Source organism: Frieseomelitta varia, unplaced genomic scaffold (assembly GCF_011392965.1).
Source record: "Frieseomelitta varia isolate USP_RPSP 00005682 unplaced genomic scaffold, Fvar_1.2 scaffold_40, whole genome shotgun sequence".
Taxonomy (NCBI): Eukaryota; Metazoa; Arthropoda; class Insecta; order Hymenoptera; family Apidae; genus Frieseomelitta; species Frieseomelitta varia.
This window is the reverse complement of record NW_025110146.1, coordinates 386,652-405,586: the sequence shown is the minus strand read 5'-3', so window position 1 is coordinate 405,586 and position 18,935 is coordinate 386,652. Positions and strand designations below refer to the sequence as shown.

Genomic DNA, 18,935 nt, shown 5'->3' with positions numbered 1-18,935 from the left:
TGGAGTGGGAACGGTTACTTCTTGGACCGGTTCTCCTTTATATTACGCGGTGCCCCACTCTCGCTTTTCTCTCAGCGGAGTCATACGGAATGAAGAACAAAAACCGGTCACAATCGATACTCGAGCGCCTTGCAAGGTGGGCACGCTTTTGTTTATCGTCTAGTCCTGTTCACTGTTTATCATTTTTGGTACTTCGTACGTCGAGTTTAAAAATATTTTCATTCGCTCGTCAAGGGAATACGACGAGATTTCGTTTGTCGCAAGGGACAAATAGCGTAGAATCACCTTTACCCGAACTTTTTGTTTTAAGAATATCTTAATATCTTTCACGGTCTTATTTGTAATTACTGACCAATATTTTTACTGTTTTCGACTTTTGAAAAGTCTGGAAAAATTCTGAGACACTCGACGAATACTCTCTATCTTGACAAGCGGTCAGTCTTGGAATCAAGAATAAATATATTTTACTGTTTCTGACTTTGAGAAAGTCTGGAAAAATTCTGAGATGCTCGCTGAAGTCTCTACTTTAATACACGATCGGTCTTTTCAGCAAAAATATTTGGAGGAATAATCAGCAAAAATAAAAATTCACTTCGAAGACATTCAAGAATGAAATTTAATAAAAAATCAAATAGTTTGTTATATTCTTTCGTCAGAGATATTCTTCTCGCGTTTCAATCAATTCTTTTCTATCGAAATTACATTAACATCGATTTAACAACCATTTTATACACTCCTCAATCAATTTCTTTTTTTTATTTTTAGTAAAACATTTCCTGCATTATCCTCGAATAGAAAATATGAAACGCTATTCGAATATGATTTCGTCAGAAGTATTCAAATATCGACGTTTAAGCAATCAATTCAACCTATAATGTTGATACCATGATACGCGAATAAACCAGGTTTTCTTGAACGTAATTGCGTTACCTGACAGGATGTTTTTTTCTTTCTTTTTTTACGTTCTTTTTTCCTACATTTTGACATAAATGTTCTCATATGCACGTTTGCAGATTAATTCTGGTAAACCGGATTAAATGCATTTAATACACTGTATTTTCAGGAATAATAAAATTGAAAAAGTTTCAATTTACTAATGAATAAAATTGAAAAAGTTTCAATTTACTAATAATAATAAAACTGAAAAAAGGTTCAATTTACTAAACGTCAATGAAATTGATCATCTAGACAATACTTTCATATGAAGGATCCACGGGAAAAAGTGAAAATGTCAATTTTTGGGTTGAAACGAATTTTAAGTTGAATATTTCTTCGCGTACTTCTACGTGTGCTTCTTATCACTGGCTACGTTGCACTGCAAATTCAAATTCTCCGAGTTTCACATTTCTTTCAATATGAAATAAGAAAATACAAAGTTGAAGTATATACTGGAGAATAAATCTCCGTTCTCTGAGAAACGCTGAAACTTGACGTTTCCACACTCCATATATTTTTGACTTAATTCCAGCAAACTGAATTGCATTAACTACATTCAGCGTCGAATTCTGAAATATAACAAAACATAGACTGTCAGGTGATATTTTAAGATTCAATTTACTAAAAATACTAATGAATTGTCATCTTCATTGTCGATCACTCACAACATACTGAAATATCACGAACACTGGAATATTAGAAAAAGAATTTAACTAGAATCTATTTAAACAATTATTACTTAAATAGAAAAGTGAATTTGTTCGATAATTGGGAAAACAATGGAAAGCAACGACGGCGTATAAAATTTCAGAAACTTTTGAAATCCTGGAATTATGTAATTTAAACCAGGAAGTAACACAGCTGCGTGTGGTGCACCGTTCCTTTTTTTATCTGATACTCATCAAAATGCTTTCCTTTCGAAATCTAACAGCACCGTTATGTTACGTTATACATACGTAAATGTATATACGTTTCTAGGTTAATCAGAAATTATTATCACGGTCTATGGAAATGTCCTCGTTACCATTATTTTAATTTTGTGCAATTGAATTAATGTATTAGTTAATAATTAATAATTGTGCCTGTTTACAGAGTAATGACGTTCTTTCGGTTTGTTCCAATTAAATTTTTTTTTAACAGACATTTTAAAATCATTTGCCAAGTGTAAGTAGAATTTCTAAAATAAATCGATCGCTCTCTGTTTACTGTTTTTTTTTTTTTATCTTGAAACATTGTTTGAAATATCGTACCTTTGGAATTTAAAAAGGAAAAATAAATTATAGGAAAGAATATAAGAAAAAATACGAGAGAAGAGAATTCGTTTCACCCAAGTTTCAACTTCAACTGAAATATTTAAAGACAAAACCACTATTTGATACATGTATCTTCCTTCTCTAATATTTATTCAGTATATTCTAGTATTCCTCAAAGTACTAATACTAACAAAAATTATCCAGAAAAAATATTTCAAAAAGAAAGAAGAAAAATATGATGCACGAGAAAGAGATCAAACTTTCTCGGAATAAAATCGAGAATATCTTGCATTAGTTCGAGATATTTTTATACCTTCCAACTGAAAAATTTACATCTTCACAAGAAGAACATGAAATTCAAAAGACGGGAGAAATAGGAATTAAAAATTCAGCAGCGATGAAAATTTTAATGTGCCTCGCTCAGAAAAAATTTAACACAGTTTCCAAGAAAAAAAAAAAAAAAAAAAAAAAAAAAAANATATAGTATTATATAGTATAATATAGTATAATATTATATAAGTATATTATATTATATAAGTATTTATATATTAGTATAGTATAATATTATTATATAGTATAATACAGTATAATATTATATAAGTATTTATATGTTAGTATAGTATAATATTATTATATAGTATAATATCATGTATGCATTTATATATTAGTATAGTATAATATTATTATATAGTATAATATAGTATAATATAGTATAATTAATATAATATATTAATATTATATAGTATTATATAGTATAATATAGTATAATATTATATAAGTATTTATATATTAGTATAGTATAATATTATACAAGTATTTATATATTTATAATAATTCTATGTCGATTTAATTTCTATAATTATATATAAAGTACGTAAGAATTGTAATATGTACAGTATGTTAAAATCGTGAAGTATGTATATCATAATAATTCTATGTCGATTTGATTTTCATAATTATATAATCTTTCGTGCAAATCTTTCTTCATCTCAGTCAGTGATTAATCATTCACACCATTCCGACGTGAATTAAACTAAATTAAACTTCTTCACACTGAAGATCCAATCAAGGATTAAATGCCCTTTAATTTTGCTGCGTTTTCGCGGTTTGTAGACGAATCGATCAATCGTTGGACGAATTATCGCCGCTGGTGACTGTTCGGGATTTATTGTCAGAGATAACGAAGTCGTGAATGTGCGATCATCGTAGCTCACAATCAGTTACAATAGTGAAGTGGATTTTGGAAAAATCATATGATCGTTGGAACGACGATTAGAGAAAACGGATGCTATCATTCTTTTTATTATGAATCGATGAATTCTTATTTTCATTCACAAACATTCCTATCAACCAAAATTTCGTAATTTTCAATCATTCAATCGGTCGTTATTAATTCTCGTGTCGAATTATTAATTTCTAGTTGTTCGATCATCGACAATCACGCAGGTGTCTCGGTTTATTAGATTATCTAATTTTGGAGCACTTCATATTAATTCGCGCACAATAATTAACACGGCGAGGGCGAATTAGTTTAAATTATCAATTACGAATTGAGATTAAATGTTAAATAATCTGACTGATTGCGATACGCCCCGCCAGTCGTGTCGGATCGATCAACCAAGAGAAAAATTGGCCGACATAGTTTTTTAATCGCGACGTTCCATCGTCGGGAACGAGTCGAGTCGATCGAGCGTTAAAAATCTGGAACTGGTTCGACGAGAAGCGCCCTTGAAAATTCTCGAAACACGCCCCTCCCCTTCGCTGTTGAAAATCCAGCAAATCGATAATTCGACAATTCGAGACAATAAACGAAAAGTTGAACGATCGGCCAAAATATCGGGGACAATTGAGCTTGAAAAATCCAAACAGTTGCGGCTGCGGCCGAGAGTTGTCGAGCGAGTGCGTAATTATCTGTGAGTTATCATCTCGTTAGATATTTATCGGCATATAAGTAAAAATATACTATAAATACTATAAATACTATCGATACTATAAATACGATATACTATAAATACTATAAATACTATCGATACTATAAATACGATATACTATAAATACTATAATACTATAATACGAGTATAAAATATACTATAAATACTATCGATACTATAAATACGATATGCTATAAATACTATAAATACTATCGATACTATAAATACGATATACTATAAATACTATAATACTATAATACGAGTATAAAATATACTATAAATACTATCGATACTATAAATACGATATGCTATAAATACTATAAATACTATCGATACTATAAATACGATATACTATAAATACTATAATACTATAATACGAGTATAAAATATACTATAAATACTATCGATACTATAAATACGATATACTATAATACGAGTACAAAATATACTATCAATACTATCGATACTATAAATACGGTATACTATAATATCATATTATAATACTATAATACGAGTATAAAATATACTATAAATACTATCGGTACTATAAATACGATATATTATAATACGAGTACAAAATATACTATAAATACTATCGGTACTATAAATACGATTTATTATAATACGAGTACAAAATATACTATAAATACTATAAATACTATCGCTACTATAAATACTATAAATAATACTGTAAATACTGAAAATACTGTAAATACTATAAATACTATATACTACATACTATAAATACTATAAGTACTATATACTATATACTATAAATACTATAAATACTATAAATATACTATAAATTATATACTATAAATGCTATAAATATACTATAAGTTATTTACTATAAATACTATAAATACTATAATACTATAATATGAGTGCATAATTATCACTTCTGTGAATTATCATCTCGTTAGATATTTATCGGTGTACAAATAAATATACTATAAATTAATATTGTAAATACTATAACTAATAAATGTAAATATACTATAAATTAGAAATTTGAACGGGTGACCAATCGTCGGTCACTGGAAATCTTTGCACCGTGAGAACAGAAATTGAGAAAATTGGAAACCCGACTCTCTCGATGGACTGATGAGGCTTTAATGAGAAAATTTTACTCTTTCTTTGCGACTCGTCTTTCGAATAACTTCCACGCCTGTTGCGTGTCGTCTGTCAGTTTCAGAATGCGACAGCTGGGAACTATAGAATCTGGTAACTATAATTCGCACCCCTAATGCAAGGGGTGCAAAAATCCCTGATTCGACACGCTGACTTCATGTTGTATAAATCTAAATTGTTCTTGGCACTAGCATTTGACAAAAATTTCACCGTTCAATCCCACTGTTCTTGTATCACGCTCGACATTTTTAAATTGCCAAAACAAAAAGAGTAGAAGATTGAAAAATAATTAGAAGCTGGCGTAGACCAAATCTGTCATTATCGTTACCAAGAAAACAAAAAAAAAAAAAATCTGGAGAGAAAACGATGGAGAAATCGAACAAAAACGAGATATAAAAATCGGTTAATTTGTCGTCGCCGGGTTGGCACGCAACAACCAAGCCGTTAAGCTTTTCGCGCGCGCGCGCGCGCGCGTGATGCATCACCGGCGTCCGGCGTCTCCGTTTCGGCTCGTACATCAAGCAAGATAGCGGGTGAATTTAACACAACGGTAAATAGAACGATAAACAAAAATAAGAACGACACGGCGTGTTGCTACCGACGCCCGCTTAATTTTACTGCCTCCAATTTATTCTGACGACTTTCATTCCGTCTCTCCGCCCCTCTCCCCTCTTCTGCTCCGCACGCCTATCCTTCCGCTTCTTTCTCTCTCTCTCTCTCTCTTTTTTTCTTTTTTTTTTTTTCTTCCTCTTCTTCTCTCTCCCTCGACGCTGGATTTTAACGCCTCGGCCCGAAAAATAAAAGCGTATCACGATTTTCACGCTTCGCGTTAGCGATTTATTCGTTTTTATTACCCCTCCCCTCCACTTGCTTGGTTTAAATTGTTCTTGTGTATCGCCGTGGATTATAATTTTCGAGATTTTATTTTATTCTATTTTTTTCTTTTTTTTTTTTCGACCGGTGTTGGAAAAACCGGCGTTGACTTTAATTGGTGTATCGCGAATTAATTGCCAGCGGTTGGGTGCTTGTTAATTAATAGCAACTGGATATTTCGTAACTGTAGATTTCGTTTTTTTTTTTTTTTTTTCGAAAGTTGAGTCTCGATAGTCCTCGTTTGTGGACGATGGAAATTGCGCCAAATTTGAGCGACTCGTCTGTACTTTGTTGTTGATGGTCGGTGGATGTTGTCTTTTTAGTTGCAGAATAATTAAAACCGTTGAAAGTTTATCAATTTGTTTCGGAACACTTGAATTCTATCGCTTTAAATTACGCGTTACAAAAATATTTTAGTTCGTTTCGGTAGAACGACTTTACACGTTCGCGTGGAGCTTGGATGACTTTATTGTGAACATATTTTTCATGGTTGAGAGATGCGTTTAGTCGTCATGTTGCAAAATAATTTAACAGTCTCTTAATCTCAAATTTTCAAACAGTCGGATTCGGTAACTTTGAACTACGTGTTTCGAAATATTTCGAAACACGCTCGTTTCGATGGAATATCTGCTCGAAAATAAAATTCATGTGATCGAGAGCTTCAAGATCATGGTTGATACTTAGAAAAATTTCTTAATAATTTTCAGTATTAAAATATGCTCGGATTTTTGATATTTTCAAGAACAAATGTATCTTTGCTACATGATGTAAAGACGAACAAAGTAAAGACTTCGTACTTTAAAATTAATTTAGCTGAATTGTTGTACATTTTTCTTCCTTTCTTTTTTTTTTTTTTGTATGAAGTTATAACAGTTCAAAATGTAGACAACTTCCAATAACTCTCGTCCATCTTTCTACACTGTTAAAATGCATTTCAATTTTATTCAATTTTAGTTCCATTTTATTTATTATTATTGTTATATTTTATTTATTATTATTGTTATATCATTGTTATATATTTCATCGTGAAATATGTCATATCGCATAGAATTTATACTGGAATTTTTACCAACTGTTCTCTCAAGAAAATTGCGTCAAATTATTATTATTATTATTATTATTATTTACGCAAACCCATCAGTGGATAAGCTCGAGCAACATCAACTTCTTCAGGTCAACGAGACAGTGTCTCTTTTGTGTGTCTTGTAGCCTCCGTACCACCGTTTCCTCAACAACACCAAAGATTATTACATTTTCATCAACATTTACAATCCTAATATACAATATCGAAAGCTCGACGGTCAACGTCGTCGTGGATCGCCGTTGTCTCGTTTCCATTTCCGCAACCCTCTCCCCTCGATCGTCTCGTCGGCTTCTCGCCAAAGTCAAAGGAAATTCCATCGGCGGGTGGAACGTCGAAAAAACACAGCGGCCGAGACGAGAGTGTACCGAGTCGCGTAGCAAACAATCGCGGAGTCCGGTCAAGGTAAATAAACCAAACTCCCCGGAGGATTTCCACCCACCCTTCGACCACCCTCTTTGTCCTGGGGGAGGAAAGTCGCGAAAGGAATGAGGAGAACGCGAAATATCAAAGGCGGAAAGGGGGTGAAGAAGATGCCCGAGTAATTCAGGGAAACGTTGCGGCCAGAAGGAGGACTCTCCTTCCCCCTTTTTCTTCGCCTTTCCTCCCCATAGTTCGCCATTCCTTGCACGTTGTTTCGCTAATTGTGACTCCGTCGGTGCCTTTGTTTCGGCCATATTTCCACGAGGAATGAGAATTTTTCTCGCTCTAGGCTGGCTGCTTCTTCTTTACCAGCACCCTCCCACACCCCCCGTTTCTTGCTTCGCCTTCGCGAAATTGGTGGCCATTTTCCACGCGGCGGCGAACACTCGCGAAAATTAAAGTGGCTGCACGCCTTGTTCTTCCTTCCCTCTCTGTCCGTTCTTCCTTTCTTCCTTCTCCGTGTCCTTTTACCTACCCTTTCTCTCCCCGTTTTGGGAACGTCGCCGCGGCGCAGATTTATGACGAGGGACGACGCTTGAGTAAGGTCCTCTTTCGTTTTTCCTTTTTTTTTTTTTTTTTTTGTTTCCTTTGTCTCGTTCCGCGGCGAAATTGTTGCGGAGACGCAGCTCGGCGTTGCACCGTCGAATTTTACGTTATTATACTTTCTAGGATTTCTGTCTTCCTTTGCGATTTCGTGTTTCTTCACTGTTTCGAACGTTGCAGTCGCGTGTTTATTAGATGCGTGCAGTTTCCTCCAGTTTGTCGCGACGAGACATCGGCTGACGGTTGAACGAATGGAACAATACGTGGAACAAAACACACTTTGATTTCGCAAATAAGTTTGTTCACGAATACGGATAGAAGAGTATGTTTATTTTCCAGAGAATTCATTGCAAAAGCAATGTAGATGGTTCGAAACTTTTGTAATTAAAAGAATGCAAAGTACAATTAACTTGTTCGAGAATTAAATACCGCTGGAAAAGCACGTTCATCAACAATTTTTCAGAAGATGCATTTAGGAACCATTGCAAATACGAAATCGCAAGAACACATTTATTTTTTACAAGTAACATTTTAATACCATTACGAAAATAAAAAAATAGATTTATTTTCTACGAAACACATTTAAATGTATATGTATACCTTTGAAAACATACGTTTATTTACAAAAGTACAAAAATACATTTAGATATCATCACAAGAGTGTATTCACAATATGTACAAAATATATTTAAAATACATTAAATGTGTTTGTAAATGCAATAGTAATACAAAAACTTCTGCACAGTTGAAAAACTTATTTTCTACAAAATACATTTAAAAGTACATTTATTTACAGAGATACAAAAATACATTTGTATTTAAAATACATTTACATAAATATATTTATATACAAAAATACATTTACATTTAACATACAAGTATCATGGCAATGTTTAAAACTCGTGTACATTTAGAAAAATGTATTTTCTACAAAATACATTTAAACACCACTGTAAAAGCACATTTATTTACAGAGATATAAAAATACATTTATGTTTAAAATACAAATATCATTCCAATGTTTAAAACTCGTGTACATTTAGAAAAATGTATTTGCTACAAAATACATTTAAACACCACTGTAAAAGTACATTTATTTGCAGAGATACAAATATGCATTTATATTTAAAATGTATTTAATATTAATATACAAAATTAATATTTATATAGAAAAATACATTATATATTTAACATACGAATATCATTGCAATGTTTAAAGTTAAAAAATGTATAGTTAATAGTTAATATAGTTAACCGTGTATAGTTAAAAAAATGTATTCTCTACAAAATACATTTGAACACCACTATAAAAGTACATTCATTTACAGAGATACAAAAGTACATTATATATTATACAAAATATATAACAAATATATACAAAAATAATTATATACAAAAATTCATTTATGTTTAAAATACAAATATCAGTGCAACCCGTACAATTAAAAAAATGTATGTTCCACAAGATACATTTAAACACCGTTATAAAAATACAAGTACATTTCTTTACAAAGATAAAAAAAAATAGATTTATAGACACCATCGCGAAATTACGTTCATTCACAAAAATCCAAGAATATACTTTCTGCAAAAAGCAAAAATCGCAAAAACGCGAAAGTACTTCCCGTGTACTTTCCAAAAAAAAAAAAAAAAAAAAAAAAAAGAAAAATTGAAGAATCAAGATCGTCGGTTGCAAGAACAACGTGAAAGATATTTCTTTTAGGAGGTAAGGATAAATGCACCAATCATTGAGACGACAATGCCAAAGATCGTGGTGAATTTCTCTGCAAGATTTGCTGAATTCGTACTTGAATTTCGTGGTTCCTTGCTTTGTTTCGTCTCTTCCTGTAAACAAACGTTTCGTTCAATACACACTTCTCTTCAATATTCCATTGAATAAGATGAATGTGTATTATAACTATAAATTTTTCATATATGAATTAAAATTGATAATAATATATCAAAAATTGTATGTAACATTAATAATAATTAATTACTAATATATTCTAGATCATTATAAATAACAATGCATGTTACATTACCAAAATTTGAGAAATTCTGTATTTTTATATTCACTGGGAATGAATAATGAAACTAAATTAAATTAAAAATTTCTAAATTTCCACAATTGAATGATAACAGTTAAGAGTTAAATGTCAAACGTTGAGTTACAAATGTATTACCTTAGCATTCAAGTCGACACATCTTTAACAATCTCGTTCTGTTCGTAAAAAAAAAAAAAAGAATAATATTAATTCGTTATATGTAGAGGGATGCGAGGAATGACTGAAATAACAATGACGTTACATAAATGATAATACGATTACGAAAATATCAGTTATATAATGGTCACGCGATGCTTTTAATTGTTTCCATTAATCAAAATGGACGATTTCATCAATTGTGCCAGATTTTCGTTTCTTAATTAAGAGAAATATACCTTTTACTGAAAAAATTATATAATTCCCGCGCAACACCGTGATGTTAGTTTTTATTATCGTATATCACGACTGATAATGAAAGACTAACATCACGTTGTGCACGCATGAGGTAGATCTAGTGTGAAGGCACGTTATTTTCTTTTCGTAATTCATTTAGTTTATAATGTTGGATAAAGTATAATTTATATACTGTATAAAGTATATTTTTAAGTTGTAAATCATAAGTTTATATACTATATAAAGTATAAATTTATAAAAGAGAGACACAGCGATTTTACCTTAATATTTGGAGTATCAGTCTTGTTGCCGTCATCCTGCACAAAAATGTTTCTATTATTACTTATTAAATTACATTCTATTGTTACTAGTCTTTTAAATGTATATATAATGAGGTACGTAATGTAATTATTATACATTTAAACATTTAAAAGACTAATTATATATTTATTTATTATACTATGAAAAAAAAAATATATATATATATATATAAATATATATATAAAATATCTATGAAATGTTTAGAATCAGAGCTATTCAATATTGAAAACTATAAACTTATATGTATTATACTATTGCAAAAACAAACTTGATAAATAAAATAAGTGCACAAAGCATAGCTCTGAGTATATCCAAGTCCTATACCTCAATCATAATCACTCATTATTTCGTAATAGTAAAGTGGATGCATATGTGGAAAATCGACTACAAAGTTGCGGTTCAAGAACGTGCCCTGATAAAAGTACAAAAGAGAAAAAAATATATATAAAAAAAATTTAAGAAACATTTATTGTGTTACGAAGTATTTTTTTAGGAAAAAACATGCACATGGATTGTAAAGAAAGAAATCCAGAAAAGAATTGAAATTTTTGTTTTGCATTTCATTTCCACTGCATTTATATCTATTAAAAAAATTTTCTGAATCGCATTAATCAACTAATTATTACGATATGTAACTACCACGTAATTGTTAAGAATTCAGTTCGTGAATTTCAGCTGAAATTATTGCAATTATAAACTAGTTTAATATTGATAGAAACCTTATCAGAAATCATTTATATTCATTATTATTGTAATATATGTTGATTATCTATCATATTATTATATTATTTGTAACTAAACTTGTTCCCTTCATAGCGTAACTAATTAGATTGCGGATTTTCATGCAAATGTAAAATAATTAAAAAATTAGCAATACATTAAACTGAAAATTTCTTATAAATGAATATAAATTAACTAGTTACTCTATTTTATTCAACCATGTCGTTTGTCATCACATGTGTCATATCAATGATTATACTCTATCGACGTCAACCTCGTCCTCGAGGTATGTACATATATGACATAATTGCATGTGCGTTTGTGTTGCTACATTGAAACAGTTTCAGGTATCGGTTTCTCCTTCGTATCATTTTTTTTCTGATTTCTACATTTTTTCTACTCGAATCCCATTTGACATTCAGACAAGAACAGTATTAAAAAGGATCTTGTAATTTGAAACGTAGGCGTATAGTTAAAATTATTTTGTCATGCTAACTTAATAAAATAATAATTTTATTTTGTAATTTATTTTTATCATGAAATTTATTTTTTCGTAGCAAGTGCATAATTTTTCGACTCTATTTATGCCACTGAATTATTTTTTTACTATTATATTTAATATTTACTCATCCATGTTCATAATTTATACCTTGATGTTATTTAATGAATTTATTTATGATTGATCATTATATTAATTGTCATTTCTCTTATAAATGGATAGAGTTTAATTAATAAAATTATTTTTTCGAGAATGACGATAGTGCCACTGCCTTGAAAGCAAATACAAACTCATATTACAATGATGTTGCATCACTTCTTCAGAATGAAGAGAAAGTTACAGATGAAAAAATGAAGAAAATGCTGTTACTCGCTATTAAAATGAATGCTCAATGAAATTACATTGGAATTACAATGCAATTAATATATTACAATAATAAATGCTTAATAAAATTGTAAAATTGATAAAAATGTTTGTAATAGAAAGAGGATAAATTTCTTTTAAAAAAGGGATAAAGAAGTACAATGACTTTTGTTAACAAAAAAGACAGTAGTACTTGATGAAATATTAAGGCAATCGTTCGTAGTAGTTTGATCAAAGATCAAACGATAGCAATTGACCGTCATTCACCGATTCAGTGATATCTTTACACACTGTCACGTGTCGATTCGTGCATGCGTATCTGTAGAATGTATGTTGGAAACGTTTTCTGACGGATCTTATACCCGGAAGGTCATGATTAATTTTAAATTATGTCGAAATCACAGGTCTGAATTACATAATTACATTGTTCGTAGGAAATTGATACTTTTACGAAATTGAATATTTGTAATTATAAGTTACCCTTGGAATGTCATTTTAAAATAATATACGACTCTTATATAATTTATCTTAAAAAATATATAGAGTTTGTAAAAAAAAAATAGCGTATATTCAAAACGACCTTCGTATTACATTATAATTTTTACAGGATATATTGAAATTCGAATTTTAGATAATTCATACAATGTGAAGAGCCAAACTTTGTACATTTAATTCGAGGTAATTTATTTTACTAATTAAACAATTGAATGATCAAATTATTGTATAATTGAATTGAAAGATCTAATTTATTATTGCTCAAGTGCAAAATTCGTTTGTGAAATAATATACATACACAAGCATGTTAACGTGATATTTAAAAAAATGTTAAAAATGTATTAAATAACATAATAACAAAATAATAATAAATATAATGTAAATAATGATATTTTTAGGAGAATTTCTACAAGAGAAACAATCACAAGAATTATTCTTGAATATCAAATAAATTATTAGATATATTATTAATAATATTTAAATTTCTTAAAAACTGCCAAAATTCTTTAAAATTAAAAATTCTCTAACTTTCAAAATTAAAAATTAACAAAATTATTTTAGATATTTATATCGAAATTCATTTCTCAAGTTTTATATTTTTTTCTTTTCTTACAAGAATCATGTCTCAAATATCAAAAGAATTCTTATGTTCTATCATCGTGGATCGATCAAAATGAACGATGTAGATATGAACGATATTGACGTGACTATGATGATTCCTGTTACCACAGGTAATGTTATTTTTTCAGGTTCAATGTCTAGGTCACTATCGAAGAACGCTATTTATACTCGCATGTGGTTTATATCAAGTATTCTTGGACAGGTTGAAACTGTCGTCATACCCCCGGTGAATTCGATTCAAACTTTCAACGAACGTTTCACCTCTATCTCTATCCTTCATTTATTATTATGTACTATCCTTGTCGTTCATCTATAATGAACGACAGTCAATACGATTAATACGTACTACTTGTCACCAAATAAGAATTTCATCGCGTCTATTTCTCAAACGTCTCTGATCTTTTGACTTTGATTCGAATCTTTCCTAATACATTAACAAACCAATTCACGATTAAAAACTGTTTTTCTAATTTTGAAATAAATTTTTCCAATAAAAAAACACACAATCCTTTGCACGATTCAACGTAACTCAAGTTTCAACACTGGAAAATAAATAAATTTCCAGTTTGAAAATTAAGTATCGCTGTCTAACCAATGATTTGTAATTAACAAACTTTACCAATAAAGAATCAACTTTGAACGATTGACTCACCGATTTTCTAGCAGTGTCCCGAGACGTTCTTCTCAATACGGCCACGTTACGTGGGATGATCTTCAACGGAGTAATCGGCGATGAAATAACGTCGCGTCGGCGATTTCTGCAGCTCGGGTCCTGACACCAGCTAGCAATGATGTGTCTAATGGCAGTTGGAACGTCCCAAATTGTCGTTGCTTCGCGAAGCACTTTGGCGGAAGGACCTTGGGCGAAGAATGGCACGGGTTTGCCATCGTGTGGACAAGTTTCAATCACCACGAGAAGCGTATCCTGCGATGCCTGAAATTATCACATTTATTTGTAGAATTACACATGTCGAATTAAAGAGTCTAGAAATGGATAGAGAGATGATTTCTTGCAATTAGTGTGATATGAAAATTCAGCAGTATCGGACACATTTCAATACGTGCTACGATATTTCCTATAATTATATTATTTAATTCTTTACAGAGTTAAAAGTGATATCCTACGGATTAATACAGTTTACGAAGAATTAACCTACGTATCTTTAAACGAGTTTATTATACCTGTGTATGACTATACGAATATCACAGTATTTTCTTTTTGCAAGATGTTTCATGAAAAGCAAATACGAAAATTATTGAATTAAAATTAAAATAAATTATTAAAATTAAAATTGAAGATATTAATAAATTATTAAATTGCTACAACCATGCTTTTACTTAACTAGTACATTTCGTACATTATCTACGTTTCTTTCTATATATCATATACATATATATATCATTATTATTGTATATATTATATATAAAATATTTTATATTGAAATATTAAAATATATTTTAATATTTTAATATTTCAATATTTCAATATTTTAATATTTTTATATTTCAATATTTTATATTGAAATATTAAAATATATTATATACGTGATATTGAAAGGTAAAAATATTGAAAAATATTAGTTATCTATCTGGGGTTCTGAATTCTATTTGCGTACATAATTTTATCAAGATAACTTCATACGAAAAAACAGTACAGCAAATAATATCATGCAATTTATTTTTTTTTTTCAATACTTCGTTAAACACATAATATGTTATGAAATAAAAAAAATATCTAAAAGTACTCGTTTAAAAATTTCAGTAGTTGATCTAAATTCGCAAAACATTTAACTCTACCAATCTCTGTGGACAATTACTTGATCTCGTCTCGACTTGCTACATGCCACAGAATTAAATCACACATACACGGATACACAATCGAGAGCATTATATTATTTATTAACAGGTAAATGATTTACTTCGCGCTGTAGAAACTCCAAAGGGGAATCGAGTTCGCTGGCAAGGACCGAAGCGACCAATACGAAACCTTTCTCGTTTTCAACGGACGTCAGTTCCTCGAGCATGTCCAGCAAATTGGATCGAAGAAGATGCGATTTCCGCGAAGGAGTAGCATCCTCCGAGGAAGCGACGCTTCTACCGAGAGATTCCAGCAACGATCGAAACAGAACCAGCCTTATTTTCGAGAACATATCGAACACGTTCCACGCAGCTTCATCTGTTTTGTAGCAAATGAAACATGCGTTATAACAGGAAATTGGCTCTCGATAATCGTGTCGTTTTCATGTTATAACGAATATCAACAATGTTCGAAAAATTCGGAGTACCTTTTAAAATGTAAGTATTGTTAAATGTCATAATACACTATACATACATGATATACTATATTTTTATATTTTATTATATTTTTGTGTTATGCCTTTATATTTTCATATTATGTATATTACATAGTAACATAATATAATATATTTTATATCTGAAACTTATTATGTATATAACATAATAACATAATATAATATATTTTACATCTGAAACTTTTATATTTTAAGTCTGAAACTTATTATGTATGTAACATAATAACATAATATAGTATATTTTATATCTGAAACTTTATGATTTTATATTGTATTATTTATATATTTTATATTTATTTTTTTATATATTCTATATATTGTATCATTTATATATTTTATTTTATATTTTTGCAATAAAAAGAAACTCACCGTCTTCTCGAGTATTTTGTGCGGCCATCAAGGAGGAAACGCGATTAGTCGGTTTCCCTAAGTCGATAACGTGCCAGTCGCTGCGAGCCTCCGGCCTGACTTTACGAACTTCCGGTTTCACATTTTTCTCGTCAATTTCATCGAACTCTCTCGAAAGTCCTACTGACTCTTCAAACCCAAACAGCGATGGAATGGTGAAATTCGCGTTCGATAATGTTCCTAGTTACAAGAAAAATATAAATATTATTTTTTCCAAATTTTAAATATGCAAACACTACGCGGATCGTTGTTAATTCATTAGTCAAAATTAAAACATTTTTTGTATTTGTTTGTACGTACCATTAAAATTACCATTTACTTGTAGTACAACGAATAAAATTTATTTTAATAATAATAATAACAGGGTACTCATAATGATAACTATATGATAGACTGACTAATAAAATGTTAATATCATCAGAAGACATAATACAAATTTACAAGTAAATTTACAAATAAATTTTCTTTAAGTAAATTTGAAATAATCAAACCTGTAGTCATTCCCTTAACATCTCGAGTCCAAAGTAACAGCGATGCAATGTTTGAACGTAGAAGATGCTCGCAATCGTGTTTCTTGTCCCTATTGCCAGAGATTAGCCCGTCGTTCAAGGAAAATCTTGCCTTGTCTTCCTGGCCACTGTTACAACTCTAAAACAAATTTCAATTTTTCACTTCAAAGAAACAATATGAATAGGAGAAGAATCAATAATAATTGTATTGGAGAATGTATTTTCTAGAAACTTAAATTTAAGAATTTATTACTGGTTCCTAATTGAATACGTTCAAATTCTACTTTCTCCGACGTAAATCTTATTTTCTTCATTTTTATCTACGTTAATAACTGACTAATTTAAATAAAATTGTACAAAGAAAATTTCCATTAAAGTTGTACTGTATAGAAATGATTACTCACAATATCAAATTATACTTTGGATGCTTAAAGCTATCAGAAGTCTGAGAGTTTGATATCGAATGAGGAGTATATAAAAAATTAACACGTACCTTTTATTCAATATTATTATCCTCTTTGAACCTCTGACAAGTAAACTAATTATTTTATTATTAATTATAAGATCATCTGTACAATAAATTTTTCTTTTTCACTTGGACCAATGCACGCAGTGCGTATTTGCTTGTTTATTTGTTCAATTGTTAAATTTATATTAGAATTTTATTACTACTAAACGCAAAATCATACCTGAAGCATTCCTTCAACAGAGAACACGTGCGAAGTCTTGAAATTCTTCCAGAAATCCTCGTGATTTTGGCCCGATTCAGCGATGATCAGAATGACATTTTTCGGAAGAGGACTGACAGTTTCGATAGTCATTTCTTTTACAAAATCGGCGTCCTTGATTTTCGGGAATCGAGCATCATTCCCAATATTCTCCATCGTAAAATCGAATCTTCTCTCGCGCGGTGCTTCCGCGAGGCTCGTTCGTTCGACGATCTTTGTCGACACTTTTGTGTCTGAGATTTGCAAACCTTTGTCGATACCGGTCACTTCCGTTTTCGGACTGGAAACGTGATCCGCCGTAACTTTCTGCACGGTTTCCAATGATGGGACTACGTTCCAAGTGGCTGGAATGTTTCCTAAAAGAATTGACAATCTTAGTACAATATGAAGTAGCTCCGTGAAACAACTTGAACGTGTAACTTTATAATAATTCGTCAGAATATTAGAAATGTGCATCCCAATTTAATCATTGATCTTCAGAAGATGGTAGAATCTAGGTGAAAGATGATGAAAAATATGAAATTTGGAATTTTCGTTCATAATTTTAATGTTAAGAAATGAAATGATTATAGAACGAGTTAAGTGTGAAATAATTTGGAAATATAATTTTGTCGTATAATAGTGTTAAGATATTTTTATAAGTTTAGTACAAAATGGCTCCATAAAGTTATCTGCAACTATAATTTTACTATACAATAATATTAAGACGGTAAAAATTGTCTTACGACTTAATACTTTAAAAATATAATTTTAATAATATTAACCCTCAAACAATAATATGTTGAATAATAGATAAATTATTCTGATGATTACAAAAACTTAGAATGTTTAATTTTATTGTACTTTATAGTCTCTAACAATGAAAATTAGTAGCAAGATTAAATTAAACAAAAAATTCCAAGATTAAGTACAATAACAATATTGTAAACGATACTTTGATATCTGAATATTGAAATATTATATATACTTAAACATACTAACGTATGAACATTATTATACAAATATTTATACATTACCCGAGCGTTCAGGATCAACTCCAGAGCAGGACAGCGTCATCGACAGCACTGTGCCCAACAAAACTGTCAGAAAATGTTCTTGCAACATGCTGCCTCCTAAAATAAACATTTGCAATTTCCATTAAATAAAAATATACGTGTTGACTTGTGAATATTGAAATAACAAAACTGCAAAGTTTTTCATACCTCGGAAAATCTTGGTTAAAACGATGGCAAGATGTATTTCAAAGTTTTAAAAGATAATACAAAGCGTATTTTCAGTTGAAAGATCTGTAAACGACAGATACGTCCGTTTGCTTTCTACGAGAGAAGGACGGATATAAACTGAATAAAA

The 18,935-nt window shown here is 30.3% G+C and overlaps 1 protein-coding gene across 1 annotated transcript; it reads right to left on the bottom strand.

Annotated features, from left to right (window-relative positions):
- Positions 1-9,912: 9,912 nt before the first annotated feature.
- On the bottom strand, positions 9,913-18,935 carry LOC122531475. The gene is made up of 10 exons (XM_043659420.1): positions 18,788-18,935; positions 18,602-18,697; positions 17,547-17,941; positions 16,840-16,996; positions 16,310-16,528; positions 15,548-15,804; positions 14,281-14,562; positions 10,891-10,926; positions 10,355-10,392; positions 9,913-10,016 (listed from the first exon to the last, which is right to left on the bottom strand). The coding sequence occupies exons 2-9, from the start codon at positions 18,687-18,689 to the stop codon at positions 10,363-10,365; spliced, it is 1,464 nt and encodes a 487-aa protein (XP_043515355.1). The 5' UTR covers positions 18,690-18,697; positions 18,788-18,935; the 3' UTR covers positions 9,913-10,016; positions 10,355-10,362.